The sequence below is a fragment of the Denticeps clupeoides genome, chromosome 15 (genome assembly GCF_900700375.1).
Source record: "Denticeps clupeoides chromosome 15, fDenClu1.1, whole genome shotgun sequence".
In the NCBI taxonomy this organism is placed as follows: domain Eukaryota; kingdom Metazoa; phylum Chordata; class Actinopteri; order Clupeiformes; family Denticipitidae; genus Denticeps; species Denticeps clupeoides.
In genome coordinates, this window is record NC_041721.1 from 6,392,597 (window position 1) to 6,414,408 (window position 21,812).

A 21,812-nucleotide genomic window follows, 5' to 3' on the forward strand; every position below is an offset into this window, starting at 1 on the left:
TATGTGGATAGGAGTCCTCTCTCTGACGATCGCAGATAGCAGTGTGTGTGATAGGTTTGAGTTAGGTTGGTGTGTGTGTGTGCATGAAAACTGGTCTGCACCAAAAATTGCAGCTGTACACTGACTACTGTACACTGTAGCAAAGTGTAACATCTTCAGTGTTTTCCCAAGGAAAAATCTAAAAAAATATTTAAGGGTGGTAGTAGCCTAGTGGGTAACACACTCGCCTATCAACCAGAAGACCCAGGTGCAAAATTCCACTTACTACCATTGTGTCCCTGAGCAAGACACTTAACCCTGAGTTGCTCCGGTGGGGGACTGTCCCTGTAACTACTGATTGTAAGTTGCTCTGGATGAGGGCGTCTGATAAATGCTGTAAATGTAAATGTAAAATGTAAATATAAAAAATGTGAGGGGTGCACTCACTTTTGTGAGATACTGTACCTAGACTTTACAATGTTGTGTTGATCAGTAACAGCTTGCCTTGTTTTTCGTCTTTGTCTTTGTTTAATTGCTAAATGTATGGCATGCCTGCCTGCTTTGTGGTCTCATCCTAATTTTGTTTTTAGTAAAAATCCCAGCTCTCTTGCATTTGCATCACCTCAGCTTGTCCTTATCTGCAGAGGGTTTGCCAAGCATTTTTGGCAAACCTATAGAATTAATATTCTTCATCACTTGGGCATGTCCACAAATCCCATTTCCTCAGCTGATGGCATCATAATGAAAAAGGATTCAATGGAAATCTGGGATGTTGTTCCATGGTTTTTGGAGCTTCGTGGATTACTGGACACCTTGGTTTTGGAGAGGCTTTGGCATTATGGACAGTCTTGGAAGTCTCTGCATCCACAGTGTGGATGAAACTGTGACCTGAATGATGGCTAAGTTCCATACAAAATATCTGTTTTGCAACTTGCAATTTGCTAGTGAATGAAGGGTTTCATGACCCATGCTGCAATAAATAAGTAAAATTCTTTAGAAAACCAGCTCCTGTAAACCACAGTATTCTACAGCAACACTAACACACAACTATTTGAATGATTTGCATTCACAAGCTATGGTCACCATGTCCCTGTTCCAATAAAAATGTCTCTCTGAATGTGCTTCTATGCTTCAAAACTGGAAGAAAACTGTAGATTCTGATTTTAGGTCTCAAACATGACAAACTAAACACTTTCACACCCCTTCACCCTACCATTTCTCAAAGATTGCAAAAAGCCATGAACACGAGGTAAAAGCAAAATAGGGAGCCTTTCTTTGAATTTCTTATGGTTGCAAATACACACACACACACTTATACATTCACACAGTCAAAGCCAGAAGTTCTTTAAGAACTGTGACTGATGGCTAGTTCCTGAAAAGGATTAGATGGCACATGTTTAATTGCTTGTTAACAAATGTTTACTGTGCTGTGGTAAAGGGCCGAGTTCAATTAAAGTCAGAGACAGAGATTGAGAGGGAGAGAAAAGCCCTAAGCCAGTTAAAGTCGGCAGCATCCCCACAGCAAAGACAGGGTGTATTGACGTGACTGTTGCAATGAGCAGTTTCAAGAATGAAGGTGTGTGCTTGTGTGTGTTTGTGTGAGTGCTGTGGTGATGGCACCCTCGGTGAGACGCACAAAAGAGCTGAGCTGCTATTCTGCAGCTGTTCCTTTTGTCAGGTGGTGAGATACTTTTTTTTTTTAAATCCACAATCAAACAAATTGCTCAAAAAAGCTGCAATTGGTCAATGGAGCTTCACACACACAAACAGAAACTGTAGGTCCCAGCTGAGCAGCAGACAAGATACTGTTTCTATTTTAGGTGGCAACTCTTAGTTATTAAAAACTGCAGAGCAATCTTAGACATGTCAGTCATTTTAAAGAACACACACACACACACACACACATATAAACACAAACACACACCGCAGACACCCAGTGAAGAGGTCCACTGACAGAAATGAATGAGAGAAGCATGCGTGCCGTGCTTGATGTGCAGCAGCTCCCCGTCCCTCCCCAGTCTCTGGGGAGCTCGATTCAGCCATGAAATATTGAATTCGTACTCTCAGCCCTGCTTTCTAAAGTGCCCATATTACCACGGCAACCAGTGTCCTTCCTGTTCGCTACACAGCACCTGCTTGAGGGTCTGTGGCATGACAAAGCTATTCTTTACACTCATGTGCATGCACACACACACACACATGCACACGCTCAAACACGCACGCACACACACATGAATAAAGGACTCATTTTCAACATGAAAAATTCATTACACATGTAGGAGCAATTGGTGTGTTCAGATTCATTGCATGTATTATTCCATATCATTTCTGATTTAATATTAAATGTCTGAAATTGAAAAAATAAATGCATGTTACAGTGAATGTAACATGACGCACATGAACAGACTGGAACTGAATATAAACAGACATAGCAGCTAACTGTGCAGATCATTTGAACTTTGCACACCTGACTGAGTGGAAGAGGAAAAGAGGTTGGAGGTAAGACTGTGAACTTCATCCCGTACCATATGTAGTAGTGTCTTGGTCTTGTCTTGGTCTTGGACATAGCGCTCTTGATGGGATGGGGAAAAAAGAGAAAACATCCTCACAGAACACTATCACTATTTATTGTGCCTAAACTTAAATGCAACCAGCCAGTCTTTAAAAAGTTTTGTCAATGAACACTACCAGTGTGTCACAATCCACACACATCATACACATACTAAGTACCATGAAATGCAAAAAAATATGATCCTGTTATTACAAGTTATTATCCTGTGTGCATCCGGTGAGCAGTGTGTGGAGACAGTAATTTTCTTTTCCACTGTCTGTGGGCACAGGTTTAGGACAGTTATTTGATATTTCTAAAGCTGACCCCTCAGAACCCAACTTAGCTATTATGATGCTAACTTCTTCATTTACTCTGCACATTATTTACATATTTATCATACAAATATATGTTTTTTTGCATTTACTTGTGTGTATGCATGAGTATAAATGCCCAAATGTGTGTATGCTTAAGTGTATCTGCCCCTAGGTGTATGCATATGTGTCTTTGTGCTTGTGTTTGTGTGGGTGTGTGTTTATCTCAGGTCTAATGGCACACCCCACATGGTGCAGATGTGTGGTGTGTGTGCGCTTCAGTTTTAAAGGCACAAACGCTGCTGGAAGTTCACTCTTAAATGCAGGAAGACCTTTAAAGAGAATATATGATCAAAACTGCAGCGCGATCAAAATGCTGCATTATAAAATAATAAGCCTAATTTCCCCACAGAGGGTATCATGCAACAACTCAACTGTGGGGCAATTGGGCCTCTTGGTGGAAATTAAAAGTTCATAATTTCACACGATATTCTTTTTAAAGCTGGAGCTTGGGAGATTGCTCTTCAAGCGGGGGTATTTTTGCAGTGCTATATAAAACGTAGTGCACCACTGATGCTAAACAAAAGTTTGGAATGTTTATTGCATGTGAGAGCTGTCAATCATTGTGCTCCGCCCATTTAAAAAACTCTTTATAAAGAAATCATTTAAGAACACGTTGTGAGTGTCTGAAATTATTAAACCCCAACAAAAGTGTCTCTTCTCTTCTCATGTGTTCATTCATAGTTGTGATGCCTTCAGTGAGAATCTACCAATGTAAAATGGTCATGAAAATAAACACATCGAATGAGAACGTGTGTCCAAACCTTTGGCCTGTGCTGTAGATACGAAACAGGGACCATACCTTACACAAGACAAACAAGCTGTACAACTAGCATATAGAGCTGTGCTATTTTGCAAACAGAGCCTATAGTGCTGGGTAGTGTTCACTAATGTCATACTCACTGGTTCTTTCTGCATGTATCATTTGGTAGAAGATGTGGTCCCAAGATAACTCATTAACCTCAGGACACACTGGACTTCTGCACGGGCACACACACCACATACATATCCTGCTACAACTACCCTGGACTTGCACATGCACACAAACCGCACATGTCTATTATTATGTAATGCTGTTTTCGAAATAATAATTGTTGTGCACTTCTCATGTAATTTATTAAACTGTCTTACCTTGATTTTATATGTCTTGAAATGCAAAAAACCTTTTTGTGCAATATTACACCTCTACTCTACTGTATATACCCCCAGTACCACTGTGCACATAATGCTCAATCATCATCTTACCTGCACTATAACTCTCTGCTTACTTTAAATTGTAAATACTCTAAATATATATGTCAACTATAAGAGAGATTATGTTTGTGATGATTACTGATGGCTGCATAAATGAGGGGTATTACAAGCATAGAAAATGAACAGAAACAGATGCTGCCCCTGGAATAGCCATAGCACCCCAAAGATATAAGCAGTTTTACCAGAAAATCAAAGTGCAGCTACCAGCTCTGAAGTTCTCCGATCTTAGGCTACCGTAAATATCAATATCCGCCAAATGCTACACTGCAGTGATGAAGTGAACTGAGATACTGAATTTGATTTTCATGGATTGAGATTGCGTGGGAGTGCAATGTGCATGTATTTGTGTGTGTGTGTGTGTGTGTGTGTGTGTGTGCAGGCACAAGTGTGCTTATTTTTCTCTGTGTTTCCATCACACCTCCATCTCCATGACTCAATGGCAAGGTGCTCAGAGAAATAGAGAGAGGGGAGTAGAGAAATAAAACAATCACAGGTTCTGACGCACAGCAGTGTTCAAAATTCAATTTACGTGCCCTGTCGGATACTTCTTGTGTACTTCATCTGGCTATTTCTCAATACATTATCAGTTCACATTTAGTCAAGTACAGATTATTTCTTAAAGTTCCTTGGCTTTCGTCAAGAATGCCTGAGATGATGACACATGTACTTACATTTACAGACACTTACATTTACATCAGATGCCCTTATCCAGAAAGACAATCAGGGACAGTCCCCCTGGACAGGCTCAGGGCTAAGTGTCTTGCTCTGAGACATTTGTGCTGAGCGCTGCACCTTGCGCCTGGACCAAAATAGATCATCTCGGTGGTTAATTAAAGGTAAAACGAAGAAGAAATGCTGAATTGAATTTGACAAGTCCAAACTCCCAAAACCGAAGTCTGTATTTGATGTTGTCTATACTGACAGAAGGCCTCCACCTCATTTACATTCCAAAACCTATTAACCTTCCCCTTTAGCTGAGATGAGCAGTGATCTTCCCCAGCACATCATTATTAAACAGTCCCACTTCAATAACAGTACAGGCAGCCCAGACGGGTCAAGGCCATTCTCAGTTTCTCCTGATCTCCAGATGATTCTGAAGTGAAAGTTGTTTTCCACCATTTTCTTTATCTTAAGTTGCCCTCCTTGCTCTATCCACCTCTTGTGATGTCACTGGTTGGTTCCCGGTGAGCAATGTTTTGGTGCCAGTGTGGAACAATGCTGAAACAACGTAGGTCAGGTTTCGAAATACGAATCTGACACTAAAACACGTGTAGTGTCAAAGGTGATTGCGGTAGAACTCCTTGATATGTGTACATTTGTATTACATCACCACTGAGAGCAAGATGTCCAGGCCAGACCTGAGACACGAAGCACTGAGGTCATATGAGGTCTGACAGAATGTCTTCAACTTCTCCTCCTCTTCCTCTCCTTTATCTGCTCTTTGCCATTTTTGCACTCAAAAAATCTCCTTCTTTCTTGGTCTAACTTCACATTCCCTATTACAAATGAAAGCCATCTCAAACATACCCATGAGCTTTACGCAGCCACTGTTGCCACAGCAACAACACAATAGAGCTTATAAAGCTAATAAGTAAAAAGAGAGCTGGAGAGTGAAGGGGGTGGATATGGAGAGAGAGAGAGAGAAAAATCATGAAAATATGTGAAGATATCTATTCGCAGAGCACTTTGGACCAAACAGCAGGGAAGGATAAGTTCATTTAAGAGAAAGGACGCTGGTTTCCTGATCTTCAAAGCAGCAGAAATTGCCGGTAACCTTCCCCAGATTTGTGCCTTGAGATAATCTTGTCTCAGAGGCTCTGACATGAACTGTCAACTGTGGGACCCTTCTATAGACTTTTTTTTTTTCTTTTACTCAGTGTCACAGAGCCCAGGTCGGTAACTCACCCAGGGCAGGGCACCAGCTCACCACACGGCGTACACATACACACCATTCACTCACACAGCATGCACCCAGCCCAAACCGGAAGCGCATGCAAATCCCCTCCACAATGCTCCAAACCATCTCTCCTGGTCATATCCCCATTCATTTCTCACATCATAAATGGTTCATTTACATCTGGTCATGTGCCAACTGCCTTTAAAACACCCAGAGTTCTTCCAATCCTAAAGAAACCCACAAATGATCCTGCAGACATCAACAACTACAGACCAGTGTCTCTTCTCTCATTTCTTTCTAAGGTCCTTGAGTGCTGTGTCCCTCTATGCAAGATCACTTGGTGAGGTCATTTCCTACCACTGCTGTGCTGACGACACACAACTCATCTTCTCTTTTCCTCACTCAGATGTACAGTACATGCTTCCTCCACGCTCTCTCCATTTCTAACTGACATTTCTTGGATGCCAGCCCATCATATAAAACTCAATCCCACCAAAACCAAAATAACATTCAATCCAGCAGATTCTTCACCTCATCAGGATCTATATGTTTTCACTCTCAATCACTCTGGACTCTTTGCACAAAATCACTTTGCACAAAATCTCTGCTCTTTTTACTCTTTGCACAAAATCTACACATTGACTTTCACTTATTTGCACACCTTCACCCTACCTGTTACACATATTTTGTGTTAAAGACATAAAAGTGTAATATTTGGTTGTGCTTGCAAAATTTGCATATTGATTTTCATTGTATACTTGCAACATTTGCAATACTGTGGTCTTTAGCAGTCGCAAAAAGCATTTCACTGCATATCATACCGTGAATGACTATGTATGTGACAAATAAAATTTGAATTTGAATTACCTGGACAATTCACAGATCCCTCCTTTTGAAACTTCATGCAACCTTCAAGTTACTTCTAGACTCACATCACCAATCTTCACCGCTGATGTAGATTCCTTCTCTACAATATCAGATGGATCTGCTATCAACACAGGTCACCCAGATACTTGTTCAGTTCCTAGTAAACTGGATTACTGTAACTCCCTTCTAGCAAGTCTACCTTTGAATGCCATCCAAACTCTACAACTAACACAGACTGCAGCAGCACAGCTCTTTTTCAACCTTCCCAAATTCTCCCCCAAGTTGCTGGTGGCATCAGATTTAAAATACTGATGCTGGCCTACAAAGCAAAACATGGAGTAGCACCATCCTACCTCACAGCCCTTATTACACCTCGCACTGCACCTCGTATACTCCGACCCTCCAGTACTGCTGGTCGGGTCCCTCCACACACTGGAGGTACAAGGAAGACACTCGTCTAGACTCTTCTCTGTCTTGACCCAAGATTGTTGGACTTCCCCTCAATGTCAGAAGAGCACAGTCGCTGAGTATTTTCAAATGGCAGTTTAAGACTTTAGACTCTTTAGACAATATTTAGACTAACTTGAATCTTTCACATAGTCTGATTTATGTAAGAAAAAATATAATAATACTGTAGTATCATTTCTGTTTACAGCCTTACTGTAGTATTACTGCTGTTCACTCTGTTACTGTAGTATTATTACTGTTCATTCTGTTGCTGTAGTATTATCACAGTTTACCGTGTCACTGTAGTATTATCGCGGTTTACCACGTTACTGTAGTAGTATTGCTGTAGTACCACTTTTGTTTCACAGGGTAACAGAAAAACAATAAACTGTACAGATTTTTGTACAAGACAGGATGCCGATGTGTTTATTGATGAATTTATAGCCGACTGGGACATCCTGTTGGCTAGAAACTGTTCATTTAATGTGACCGCGAATTAACAATTCACATTCATTTTAATGTGGTCCAGGCTTAACTTGGTTTTACACTCTTTCAAGTTTAAATGGTACCACCTCGGTCTCACCAGTGCATCATATTAAGCAATTAATAATAAACACATGCAACACACTAACAGGACACAAATAAAAACACAATGTCACCAGAGATTTGTGCTGATTCTAGAGAACAGACAAACCTGAAATTAATGCACGCCTTGTTTTGACTCCATTTACATGCTTCCTCCCTCCTTCCAAGCTAATTTACATGAATCCCCCTTTTCCCTGTCATTTTGCAAGTCGTGCAAAGATGAAATTAGGAATCCGAAGAACGTTGCCATGAACGTTGCCATGATTCAAATTTGGCTAGAATACTGCAAAATGCATTTGCCAAGTCTTAAGTGCTACATACATGAAAATACAGAATGGCACCTTGAGCTTACTTTCCTCCTGCAAGAGCATATTAAACCCTCCTGTTTGCGTCTGGGAAATTACTGATAAGCCTTGTGCTGATCACTAAAATAACCGCATGCTGAAAATATGGCTCAAGAACAAAAAATGAGTCAAACAGATTTAATCTGAATACTACAGTGTGCATTCAGTGATGTTTACATTTTTTGTCCACTTATGAAACTGCTGAACGCTGCGGTTTTGACCCTTTTATCAAGTAACAGGCGGGCCCCAAGAATAAACAAATTGGACTGAATTAGTCTCTGACTGCCGGTGTGGGAAGGTGGAAGACGGTATGAGTACAACAGCAGATGGTCGGAGGATCAGAGAGGTCCCAGTTAAACCTGTCGTCATAGCCACCATCATTGTGACAATCCTTGTAACCTTGACAGCATCACTGCTGACAGCCAGGAACAGATCCCGCCCACTTGCCCTTCTACATCTACAGGTGGTCAGGAATATCTCACTTCCTGTCCTCAATCCGCAAAAATGCACACCCTAAAACATTATTCGGCCAAGAGCTAACAGCAGGAGCCCATTATGAGCTCCTTCGCCAAACCACCAACTCCTGGCATCACACTAGGGTGCTCCTGCTTGAATGGAATGCAGCCTTGTTTTGGGGCTGTGTTGTCATTGCTGCTTGTGGAGGGGGAGGCTGTTGATATCCTGCGTTCATTATTAAAAGCAGGGTTGATGTATAAATTATGCATACTTCAGAAGCTGAGTTATTACACCCAGCAGGAGCTGTGCTTGGGAAGCCGGAATGAAAGCAGTGGCTTGGGTCAGTCTGCATGTGCGAAACCAATCAGACTCACTCTCGCCATCTGCTGTCGATCTGCTTAAACAACTCTTAAATTCAGTTCAGTTCAGTTCAGTTCAGGTCAGGTCAGGTCAGATTAGATCAGTTCAGGGCTGAGTTTCCAAAAGGACTGTAGGGCAAATCATCCTTCTAATATTTTCTACTCAATCACTAACCATAACTGCATAATCCATATCATGGAAGTGCGGGATATTGGGTGCAGGGACAACCCACAGCATCTTGAAGAGACAACCCATAGCCTTGAAGAGTCTCCTGGTGGTTAAAATGGTGAGTGAGGGTTTGTGTAATGAGAGGGAGGGATGGGACGAGAGCTCTTACCGGGCACGGCACAGTCCTCTGTTGAGCCGAGAGAGTAGTTGGCAGGGCTGATGGGAGGGCTCGCAGGCGGGCTGGTGCTGAAACTGGCATAGCCCAGAGAGGAGCTCACCTCCGAGGGGTCGTAGCTGTGGTTGGGCCGCTGGACATCCTGGGACGAGGACAGGGATGTGCGCTGCTTCGGCTGGAGAAGGACAAAGCATCAGAGTCATTAAATCCAGAGACCCTGAGGACTTTGGACAGGGGCAGACTTATCTTAATTATTAGCCTTGGTTTTAAATATCAGAAAAGGCTTTCTTTTCCTTGTCTTTGTTAAACAGCATTTTTGCACTGAGAGTCTTCACAAAATATTTTAAATACTATAAAAATTAATAATATAGAAATTTCAAATTTTGAGTGGATACGATTTTAAGGTTTAATGACATATTGTGCTGCATGAAGTCTGTTTTTCCCACCACCAAAATAGATAAACCGTCAAGGACATGTCTGTAATTTCCACTTCCAATTGTGCACTAGATTCATGAAATAGGGCCATAAAGAAAAAAAAATATTAATATTTATAAATATGTGCTACACTTTCACTTGAGTTTAGTAGCTCACATTGTTACAGTTTATGTATTTTTTATATAAACTAAAAATTAAAAAATGTACAATTATTTTTTAACATAAATTTGGAAACTGCCATAGTAAAATAAAATCAGCAAACAAAAAACAAACCAGTTCCAAATTATTTTCTGTTCGCCACTTTTTCTGTTTTTACCTATTTTGAAAGAGATTAAGGTCTTAGTCCTAATATCATATTTAATGAAAAGTACTCCAGTCTCTTGGAATTCAGAAATTCAGAAATTCGCCATTGCCCCGCTTGTAAAAATATTGAAAGGTTATGTTTAGTGATGCAGATTGGCTGTGACAAGCAACCTGAACTTTGCAGCTTTGCAATTTTGCATGCTGTGCTGTTGTTACAAGGACCAGGCGTACAGAAGGAAGATGTCAAAAGATACTGACACGGAGGTGGCATCCAGCTGTCTGAAAACAAGATGGAACGAGATGGGATGATGCTGCCCCCCATAGAAGGGAAATGGCTGTGTCGTAGGTGGCGGCAGAAAAAAAAAAGTTGCCAAAAAGCATATTGGGGAGGTGATTGGGGAATGAATCTGGCACCGATTACTTTCCTTTCGAGTTAAAGCCTGGAACAGCGTAAAAAACGACACACCTTGAGGCTATGCATCATCTCCCTACTGTTCACACCACAGAGGAGTGGAATGTATCAGTCAAACACCTGACGTCTATGCAGAAAACTCCAAGGGAGACTTGATCTTTGTATGCATCAAACATATACGAAAAAAGACCCATATCACACCGTCACGTAGTGTTGGCAGCAGGGTTTAGTTTTGTTGTGATGTGAACGTGTCATTACATCTGTGCATGAAATATGAGAGGGAGGGATACTTAGGCAGAGGGAGATATGTGAGGAAACACTTGCATAACCACAGGAAGCCTTACATAAGGATCATCTCCACTTCCTGTTGCATCACAGGGGCTCCAAGTTAATTAGGTTGCGAATGTAAGTGAATTTCAGTAAACTTCAGATTGCTTGAACCCTTCCAAGCTGCACACAAACATACAGACCAGTGGCGTGGCGCAGGGTGCACGATGGAGCTTCCTGTTCCAAGGCAGAGACATTCCTGAGCTTTATGTAACGGTGCAATGTCCAGTCTTCTGACCTGCCTGTCACTGTCCCACCTGCAGTCCATCTTCCTTATACAGCCCCATCCCTCCCGCCTGTCTCTCTGTGCCAGTGCTTTATCCCATATAGCCCGGAGCCAAAACTCCACCAGAACCCCCTACATCTCGCCACATGAGGACAGGACCCTTTACATAAGACTCTATTTATATGCGGTATCAGCGCTAAAGAGCCGCTCAGGGATCTGTGTATGGAGAACATGATCACAGCATTCAATATTTCAAATCAACACATTAACTTAACACTATTCATTCTGACCTGGCATTTTCATTAATGTACAGAACTTCTGAAAAGTTGAAAGACAACAATTTATTTCTTAAACCACTTAAACAGGGTCAATTTCAATAAAATCCACAAAACCAAAGAGAGATATTACAAAAAAGAAAAAGGTGACTAACAGAGAGACAGACGGGTAGTAGAGAACGAGGCTGATAAGACAGAGGCAAAGTGAAACACCACAAGGGGAAAAGAAAGAGAGAGAAAAAAAATGGAGAAAGATGAGACAGATATGTGCTCATATTTCATAATTTCCAATTTCATAATATTGTTTTTGTTTATTGTGGCTGCAGCACACAATCCCTTTATGCACCCCAGTCTGTCGTCATCTGTCTCCAAACTTCATCATGTAACCCACACCTTTAGTCTGGGAAAAAAAAGCCATTTAAGAACCTTTAATGTCCCTTATATAAGTTTTTTAATGAACCTGACTATGCACGGGCATTTTGTGACCAGAGTGCACGTGTGGATGAGATACTTTACACACTCGGCCGCAGCGTGGAAAAAACAGAACCAGTTAAACTGAGGAATTAAGAAGGTGATCCAGCACTAATGGCCGCATTAACTTCTGGCAAGGAGCCGCCTCTCCTATGGGACCGATGCAGCTGTGGCATTTGTAGCACCTTGTGAAATCAGTAGCAACCCGCCCATGAACCAGGTTCTCAGTGGCGTGCTGTACACGCCAGAAGGAAACTGATCAGAAAACAGATTTTTTTATTTTACATTCTAGTCCCTCGGGAGCTTCTGTGGAGCCGAGGCCGTAAACACGCGAGGAAGAGGGATATAAATAAACTGCAAATTAATATTAGCTAAATGTCAGGGAGACGACTGCTCTCCTTTGGGCAGGAAAAAAAATGCAAACGGCGGTGAGAGCCAAAGCTTCAAAATTTCACAAGTGTGCGTTTCTGTGCACTGTTCCCGTATTAGTGTAGCACCACTCATTACACCACTGTGTAATGGTTATCACTCACAATAAAGACTGCTAATGAACCTGTCTGTGTCTCACACACACACACACCCCACGCTCGCGCATGTGGAATTTTCACTAGCACCCTCACCCCACTGCTAAGATGTTTATCACAAGCTCAAATTTGGTCACCCTAGTTAATGTTAATCTACTGGAACCACTAATGCTTACTTATGTCACATGGATTTCAAAGGCCATTAGAAAAAAGACTGCAAATTAATGCGCCAGTGAGGGAGCCAAATGTTTGGACTCCTTAATTTTTGATTAACTTTAAATTGTCTGAAAAAAAGGTTATAATTCCTACACTGACATTTTTAACTAGTATTTTTTAATTATTGGCACAGTTCACTATGGTTTTTGTAAGGTTGTGAACTGCAAACAAATAACTTAATCAGTTATTAATATGTTTTCCTTTTTGTATTTCAGGGTTTTTTTTCCCAAGTATAAAACGAAATCTGTGCCGCTACTGTAAATGTTCTACACAGCAGAAAGACATTGTGCCCAAGCATTACAGGCTTCATCGCTGGCAAGCTGAGTTGAAGCAAGCTGCTGTACCTTTAGACTGAGTAATATCAGTGTGTTTTGTTGTTCAATAAACTATCGCTATTAGTACGCTATTTGTAGCCTGAATGCCACAGGCACTGTTATTTGCATATATATATTTTTAGATGCCGTGTTGCTGCACTCCATCAACGTTGATAGTTTACATTAACAATTACTCTTGATTTTTCTTGTATGTGTCATTATTTGTAACATGGCTACAGTGAAAAAACTACTTTAATGCGATTCAAAATGTACTGTTCAGTGAACTTGGAACATTTAAATGACACAAAATCATACGAGTTGGCATATAAATAGCTGTTAATGTTAGTATGTGCATGAGGTTTGTGGGTTACACATTTAGGGAAGGTGGAGAGTTAGACACCATCAGGAAGTGTGCAGGACCGGGCAATAAGAGCAGCCGCGCTCTCTTTGCTGGGTAATCCACAATAAAAGTGGGTGATGACTGCTTGACTCCGCCTATAGACTCCGCCTACACACTAAAATTATTTCAATTTGAGTCTGCATGTTAAACTAAACACTGGACTAAAACCTACTCTGCACTGTGCAGTGCCTCCAAACATGGGCAGATGCTCCACTCTGCACTTTGGACATCAAGTGTGTCAACTGTAGGACCCGTTAAAGCCCATTGACTCATACTGTATGTGTTTATGGGCTATATAAGAAATAAATGTTGATGTTGTTGTTGGTAAGAACTTAAATGAGAGTCTAAACACAACATGCCACACCCTGGCAGTGCAGTGGCTATCCCACCTACACCTGCGCCACAAAAGTGTAGCGCACCAGCACGGGGTCTTTGACAGAGCTGACATTATACTGACCTACATGTGGCTATGAAGGTGTGAAATATTGTGAGGCAGCCTAGAGTTTGTGTGTGAACTGTGTGGCAATGACAACCTCATTAGGAAAGCCCATTGTTCAACCTCCTAACACAGACTGAGGAATTGTGTGCTAATTTATGGATTGTAATTATTATAATTACTAACTCGGCGTTGAGAAAGCAGCATTATTAATGCCAAAGTGACTGCGCATGATCTTTCTCCATTCCTCAAACACAGTAAAATGAAAAAGTATGTAAAAGAGCACACTAAAAACAGATCATTTTGTTTATTTGTGCAGCATATTCATCTCCACTGCTGTCATCGTGCGTTACTCCACTTTCTAATCTGTAATTACATACCCACGAATGAATGATCATAGGGTGATCATGTTCATAGACTGTAGCACCACTACCCCATTATTTTACAATTGCTATTTCTATGCTAAAAAGACATTATGTTACACCTGGTAAAAACACTGTTGTGTGGAGATTTTATGTCCTCCACATAGTTTTGGATGAATAACGGCTAATAAATAAGGACTGTGAACATGTCCTCACATCTTACAATATAGTAGGAAGATAAAAATATTATTATTCAGCACCTCGTTATTCATCAATATTCATTCCTTTTCATTATTCAGTATATTGGAAGCATATTGCAGCAACTAGCAGCAACACCAGGTATTTATATTCCTGATATATTCATTGTTAAACAATCATGCTGATGAATGAAATTACTGTACAATCTGTCAGTAAATAAATGTGCACTACACATTAATACGTTCATCATGTTCTGCTCCATGTCGGTTCTTGTTCATTTTCTTAAATGTCCATTTCTGCAGAATCACTTTTTTATTCCCTTCATTTCCTGTGCAGTCCCCATGGTAACACACCACACAAAAGTGGAACCGACGCAGTGCAAGGCAATAACAACAACATTACCATATATAGTGTTAACCCTGCTGAGGAAGGAAGTGACAGGCTATTGGAATTCACCCCAAAAGGGACGGGGTAGGGGTCTGCCATAAGTCACTCTACAGACCGAAATGGTAGTGACCCGCCAGTCATTTTGAACTGCCCCAATCAAATGTAAAGGTCCAAAAAACCTAATGACCTGCATGTTTCTGCATGTTTGGTGGCTAAGCAACAAGCAGCAAGGATGAGGAAGAAAGAGGAAAAGAGAGATGTAGAAGATGTACCCACTAGGCTACTACCATCAGGTGCCTATGAACCAGAAGACCCGGGTGGTAGAAGCCTAGTGGGTAACACACTCGCCTATGAACCAGAAGACCCGGGTTCGAATCCCACTAACTACCATTGTGTCCCTGAGCAAGACACTTAACCCTAAAATTGCTCCAGGGAGACTGTCCCTGTAACAACTGATTGTAAGTCGCTACTGGCGTCTGATAAATACTGTAAATGTAAATGTGTAAATGTAAATGTAGAAGATCAAACACCCTGTTGTTTAGACTCCAATTTAAGACACTGTCTCTCATTAGAGTTGCATCATTCAGTAAGACTACAGACAGACTTTTCTAATTGTGGGGAAACTAAGGGAAGCACAGCTCCCTTAAGAAGCACCATTGAAAGCCTCCCCAAATTGTCCATTTAATGTTATAAGTTATATTTTATTTTAAATACATTAAAGTTCCATCCACCCATGCCTTCCATCCACCCATCAGTTCTTATATGACTGTGTTGTAATGTCTGTATTAATTGGACAAGAACAATCTGCAACAGTCTCAGCGTCAAAAAAATTATTAACATAAATACTGTAGAAGTGTACTGCTTACCATATTGCCTCACCCAAATAGATTTGGAAAAGTGCACACAAGTTTACAGCTGAAATCATAGCTAATCATAGCCAATCAAAGCTATTCTAATAAGAACCATTAATATAAACAAAATATAAGGCCGATATCAAATGGAAATTGTTAAAATGATGACTGGTCACTGGCACCTGGACATTAGAAGTCTGCGGAGCTTCTGTGCACCAAACTGCTCTGTGTGACAGTGTGCATGAGGCGAAGGAGAACTGGGCCGGAGATGCACGGTTGGCCCCTGCCAAAGACCCTGTCGTCCTACAAACACACTCACCCACTGAGCCGGTGCCACCTAATGTTCTCTTGTGATATCGCTACTGGCCTGTCTCATCTATCTTTGCTCTCCGCAAACAGCAAGCAACGATAATCACTACCCATTGATTTTCCTGTGGGAGTAAGAATGTGTTTCAGTGTATGTGTGTGTTAGTGTGATATAGTGGCTTGTTGATTAATGAGGTTTTAAGAGGCAGACTGCTAAGCATTATAATGGGAGTGGAAGTGAATAGGCGTGTAGGATGCCGCATGACGTGACGAATGTTAAATCAGCTCAAAAAAGCCAGACAATTGTAAAACCCTGACCGGACGCAGATTCCAGATGCGACTTGCATAAAACACTGCCCGCACATTACACGGCCTGAGCAATACACTTATATTCACATTTATCAGACGCCTTTATCCAGAGTGACTTACGATCAATAGGGACAGGGACAGTTCTCCTTGAGACACTCATGGTTGAGTGTCCAGGTCAGGGACAAATTGGTAGTAAGTGGGGTGTGAACATGGGCCTTCTGGTTCATGGGTGAGTGTGTTACTCACTATGCCACTAAAACCCTTCCCACTTAACCCCGAGTTGCTCCAGGGGGGCTGTCCCTGAAACAGGAACAGGGTGAAACTAATGTAAGTCCCTCTGGATAATGATGTAAACTAGCTAAATAGGTGGTGTATTTGGTGAATAATTTGGTGAAAAAAACACTACACCCATCTACTACCATCGTGTCCTCGAGCAAGACACTACTGATTGTAAGTCTCTCTGGATAAGGTTGTCGGATGAATGGCATAAATGTAAAATAAAACATACTTTGAGCAGTGGCACCTTTGGAATTAATATAAACATTAGGCAACAATAGACTAGCATGAGTCTGTCTATTGCTAGTGCCAGCCCGGAGACACACACTTAACCTCAAATAAAATATGGTTATCTCCATATCAGTAACACTGGGGATCAAAGAGGCAGAGGGATGGGGAGAGCGACTTTCTGCTGATCACATGCTGAGAAGCAGAGGGTGCGACAGAGAGGAGATAAAGACAGGGGCGCGAAAATTGGATCATGGGGCTCTTGGTTTGTTTTATCGTGAAGACCATTCTTTATCTGCCCCAGTAGGACACCCAGCTTGGATCCTGAGAGAATTTTATGCTCTGATAATACTGCTACACAGAACCCCATGTGGCTTCTCATAGAAAAGCTAACTTCACGAAGCATCAAAACTCACTACAAACACTTGCAAGAATTTTTCTTAGGCATCTTATTTGAAATGTTTGTACATTATGGTATTCAGACTGTCTTTTGTCTAGAGCCCTTGGCTCACACTCTTCTGTGCATGTCTGTCACATGTCCTGTATCTGCTGGAGTGTGTTTTGTATTCTATTATTGGGGACAAAACACTTGACAGTGGGTAAAAGTGGGTAAGTCTTGTTACACAGAGCTAGTGACACATTTTAATAGCTTTTTCACTAGAGGGTTTTAAAGCTGGGTTAAAATGCTAGGGTAAGAATGCTATGAAATATTAAAGTGAAAGGATTGTCATTGTGATACACTGCAGCACAGCACGCGGTGACACAACGCAACGTGTCCTCTGCTTTCAACCCATCACCCTTGGCGAGCTGTGGGCAGCCATGACAAGCGCCTGGGGAACATTGTTTACTCAGTGGCACCGTGGCTGATTGGGATTCGAACCGTCAACCTTTTGATTACAGGGCCGCTTCGATATAACATGTGAGGTTATTAAATAATTTGAAATATTTGAGGCAGGGTTTTTTTACTGTGATGGCCGCATTTCACACACATGGCTTCTCTCAAACCCCAACTGTTAAACCCTGGACCCTTTTCATAGATACGTGATTGAAAATTACACACCCCACAAAAAACTGAATATATATCAGCAACTACATGATCTGTAGGTATAATATATCAGACAACTTTCAATTTCATCAGTATTTACACTTGGGGTGACTTGCTCAGAGACACAATCATAGTAAGTGGGGTTTGAACCTGTGACTTTGTGGCCTTTTGGTTCATAAATGAGTGAGTTACCAAGTAGGTTACTACAAATGTCAATATATAAGTAGATACGGAGCTTCTTTTTTAATCTAAAAAATGTATTTATCCATCAGAAATAAGCTGTGGCAGCTGCAAGGCTCAAGCAATCTATTTTCTAATCTAATTATTAGACTATGATTTAGATGGACTCTTTAAGCTATACATTTGGGCTCATTTTGATAATTTGTGGTTTTTGAGTTTTATTAGGACCCAAATAGCCCTTATTACACCACAGCCCTTATTACACCTCACTCTACAACTCGTATACTCCGAGCCTCCAGTACTGCTCTCCTGGTCCCTCCATCACTAAAGGTAAAAGAAAGACATTCATCTAGACTCTTCTCCGTCTTGGCCCCTCAGTGGTGGAATGAACTTCCCCTTGAGGTCAGTACAGCTCAGTCACTGAGTATTTTCAAACGGCAGCACAAGACCTTCCTCTTTAGAGAATATTTATATTAACTTGTAACATTCTTATTGTCTAACTTAAGTACAGAATCTACAACAAGAGCAAATAAAAAGATGGTATTCATAGTTGGGGTCCTAATGAACCAGAACTGATCACTTCATCAATGGTAACCTAAAAGCACGTTGTAAGTCACTCTGGATAAGTGTAAATATAACATTTGTTTGTTTTGCTTATTCGTTTTAGGGATTATAATATAATAATGATGGACTTAGAGAAAGCATACGACAGCTGTGGTTTTGTATGAGGAAGTAATGGGGGTGGCAGAGAAATATGTAAAAATGGTGCAGGACATGAATGAGGACAGTGTCACAGCAGTGAGGTCTCCAGAAGAAGTGACAGATTTGTTCGAGGTGGAGGTTGGTCTACACCAAATATCAGCTCTGAGATTTTTCTTGTTTGCTCTGGACAGGTTGACAGATGAGATTAGACAGGAGTCCCCATGGACTATGATGTTTGCAGATGACATTATGCTCTGCAGGGAGAGTAGGGTGATTGCCAAAGAGACTCTGGAGAGGTGGAGAAATGCTCTAGAGATGACAGCAATGAAGGTCAGTAAGGCTAAGACAGAACACATGCGTGCAAGTGAGAGGGAGGACAGCGGGATGGTCAAGTTACAGGAAGTAGAGATGATGAAGGAGTTCAGATACTTGGGTTCACCAGTCCGGGGAAATGGGAAATATTAACCAGATGTGAACAAGAGAGTGCATGCAGGGTTGGATGGGTGGAGAAGAGTAGCAGGGGCGGATTGTGAAAGGTGAGTACCAGCAGGAGTGAAAAGGAAGATTTACAAGACAGTAGTGCAATCCATGTTATATGGGTTGGAGATGGTGACATTGACAGAAAGACAGAAGGCTGAGCTGAAGGTGGCAGAGTTAAAGATGCTGAGATTTATAATGGGGAGGACAATGATGGACAGGATTAAGAATGAGCACATTAGAAAGACAGCTAATTGGATGTTATGGATACAAGGTCAGAGAAGGTGAGATTGCGTTGGTTTGGAGAGACAGTGAGCATGTTGGGAGAAGGATGCTGAAGATGAAGCTACCAGGAAGGAGAAAGAGAAGATGGCCTCGTAGGAAGTTTGTGACTGTGGTGAGAGGAGACATGCAGGAAGTTGGTGTGGAAGAGAGAGTTGCAGAGGATTGTAATAATTTAATTCATGAAAAATACAAAAGCATTTATAACTTTTCTGAAATGCATTATTTAAATTCTTTTGGTTCAATTTAGATTGTTCTGTTTAAATAAATAATTTCTTGCAAGGGTATTCAAACAGAATAAGTAAATGTAACACATAATTGTGCCTGTGTAGTAAATAAGCAACATATGTATTATAAAAATTACAAATGGGTGGCTTAAATGTTATTCTAAACTAAACTTTTTTTCTATATGTTCTTTTCATTTTATACTCAGTAAGACATGAGTCTCTGGTTTCTCACATTCATCACACAGCCCTGGTCCCCACCCACAGGGGTCCTGACATGTTGAATGAGGGAGCAGGATGGATGGAAAACAAAGGCAAACAGGAGAGCAGAAGCGTGCACCAAGAGGCGTGGAGCAGTCAGGAGACGCTGGAAACAGATGGTGGAACGCACACAGTCTGGGTGGAGGAGGCAGGTGTGCCGGGCTGCCGGGGCCCGCTGGAGCAGTGCGGGGAGAGTGCAGGTGCATTTTGGTGGAGAACTCATTTGGAGTGTGTTATGAGATGGAGAAGTCAGTTTTGGCTGGTTGGCTGTTTGGTATGTGATCACTTTAGAACATCCGCAACATTACATAGAATGTGATATTTAATAAGAGAGTCATAATATCATATTTAATTGTGTGTTACTGGATCATTAATAAATACAATGAATACTTCAGGTATTTTATGAAATTAGACCTGTGTGATTGGCTGAACATATTTTGGCAGTAGTTGATATCTGCGTTGCCAGGTGACTAAAATTTGTTTGTTTTGTTTGAATTTATCAGATAATGAATGAAACTACTTTTCTCACAACGTGCCATGATGAAATTCACTCACCTGTGGGCGGATCACTTTCTCAATGCTCTTCAGGGCTGTGTCAGGGGAGGGCGGGGAGCAGTCTGGGGTGGGCCCAGTGGAGAGGTTACCATGGTTACGCAGCTCCGGCTCAGTGACGGTCACATGTGGAGAATGGCCTTCATCAGAACAGAGAGACAGCGAGAGAAATTATGCAGATCGATACAGTGAGTGGAAATGAATGTGATTCCCCCTGATATACAGCTGCCATTAGAGTGGCATAAAACAGAAGCGGCGTAACACAACCCGTAGTAAACAGAGCAGTCAATAATCAGATAGCAAAGCCTGATCGAGGGGAGGGGGATTTCGGCACTTCCAATTCTAAAGCACATACAAGATAAGATACATCTTTATTGTCATTGTCACTTCTCAAGGAACACAGATATTTAAGGTGCACTCAGTGTGAAGCATATACACTATGTATAAGTTCTGTTACCAGGGCAACATCGCTGTAACACAGAAATGTTGAAGGTAGTGTGATGTTGGAGACCCACACACAGAAACAAACATATGTGTCACGGTCGTATTCCGGATCCCTGTGCCGATCTGGTGTTTTCTTGAGTCGATGTTGTCTGCCCATATCAAAAATTGTATTCAGCTGTTGTGGACTGTATTTAAGTCATCTTCTTTTTTTAACTTTACATTTTTATGTTGTGTAGAATGCTTATGTTGCTTAGGTGTTTTTTTTTTTTTTGCAACCTTCAGGGTTTTTTTTTCTATTCTCCTCCTCTCTGTTCATGTAACCACCACCTGCGTTTCTGATCTTATCCCCTGTCTTCCTGACCTGTCCACCCCCCAATGTGATACTGTGTTGTCTGCCTGTGTGGTTTTTATTATTTTTGATATGTCTATGCATTATAATTAGCAGCGTACATTGAGAGGCTATAGGAAGTTACTGTGGCATCAAGTCTACCTCATGCAGGGCCATTTCAAGTTACTTTATAGGCCAGACCTGGCTCCAGGGCTTGCTAGTTTACAGATATTAATTTGTTTATGTTGTTGTTATTTTGATACCATATTAATGGACTTATTTGACTCTTAAATTCTCTGTTTATTCTACTGGGGTATGTAGATGGGCATATGAGATTTGGTTTGGGACCTCCATGCATCATTGTGGAATAGATTAATAAAAGTGATGGTATTCAATTAAACAATCAACTACCTAAAGAAGAGTGAGGGTTTCCTTCTCAGAAAATGTATTGCACAGTTTGCATATAATACAATTATTACATTACATATTTTCAAAGACGCCACATGACCAGCTGCTGCTTGACAAATTGCTTAAGGACAGTTGCATCAGAGTTTATGACAGCAGCATGACAGGTTATGTATTACTGTAATGTAAACTGTGTACCTCA

The 21,812-nt window shown here is 41.3% G+C and overlaps 1 protein-coding gene across 4 annotated transcripts in view; it reads right to left on the minus strand.

Moving 5' to 3' along the window:
• anks1b (ankyrin repeat and sterile alpha motif domain containing 1B) overlaps positions 1 to 21,812 on the minus strand; it is a 155,540-nt gene that overhangs the window by 45,806 nt on the left and 87,922 nt on the right. For all 4 annotated transcript variants that reach the window (XM_028955382.1, XM_028955381.1, XM_028955383.1 and 1 more), the window contains 2 exons: positions 20,437 to 20,573; positions 9,449 to 9,629 (listed from right to left, as the gene is read on the minus strand). In XM_028955382.1, coding sequence (XP_028811215.1) covers positions 9,449 to 9,629; positions 20,437 to 20,573 — 318 coding nt within the window. The remainder of the gene's footprint in view (positions 1 to 9,448; positions 9,630 to 20,436; positions 20,574 to 21,812) is intronic.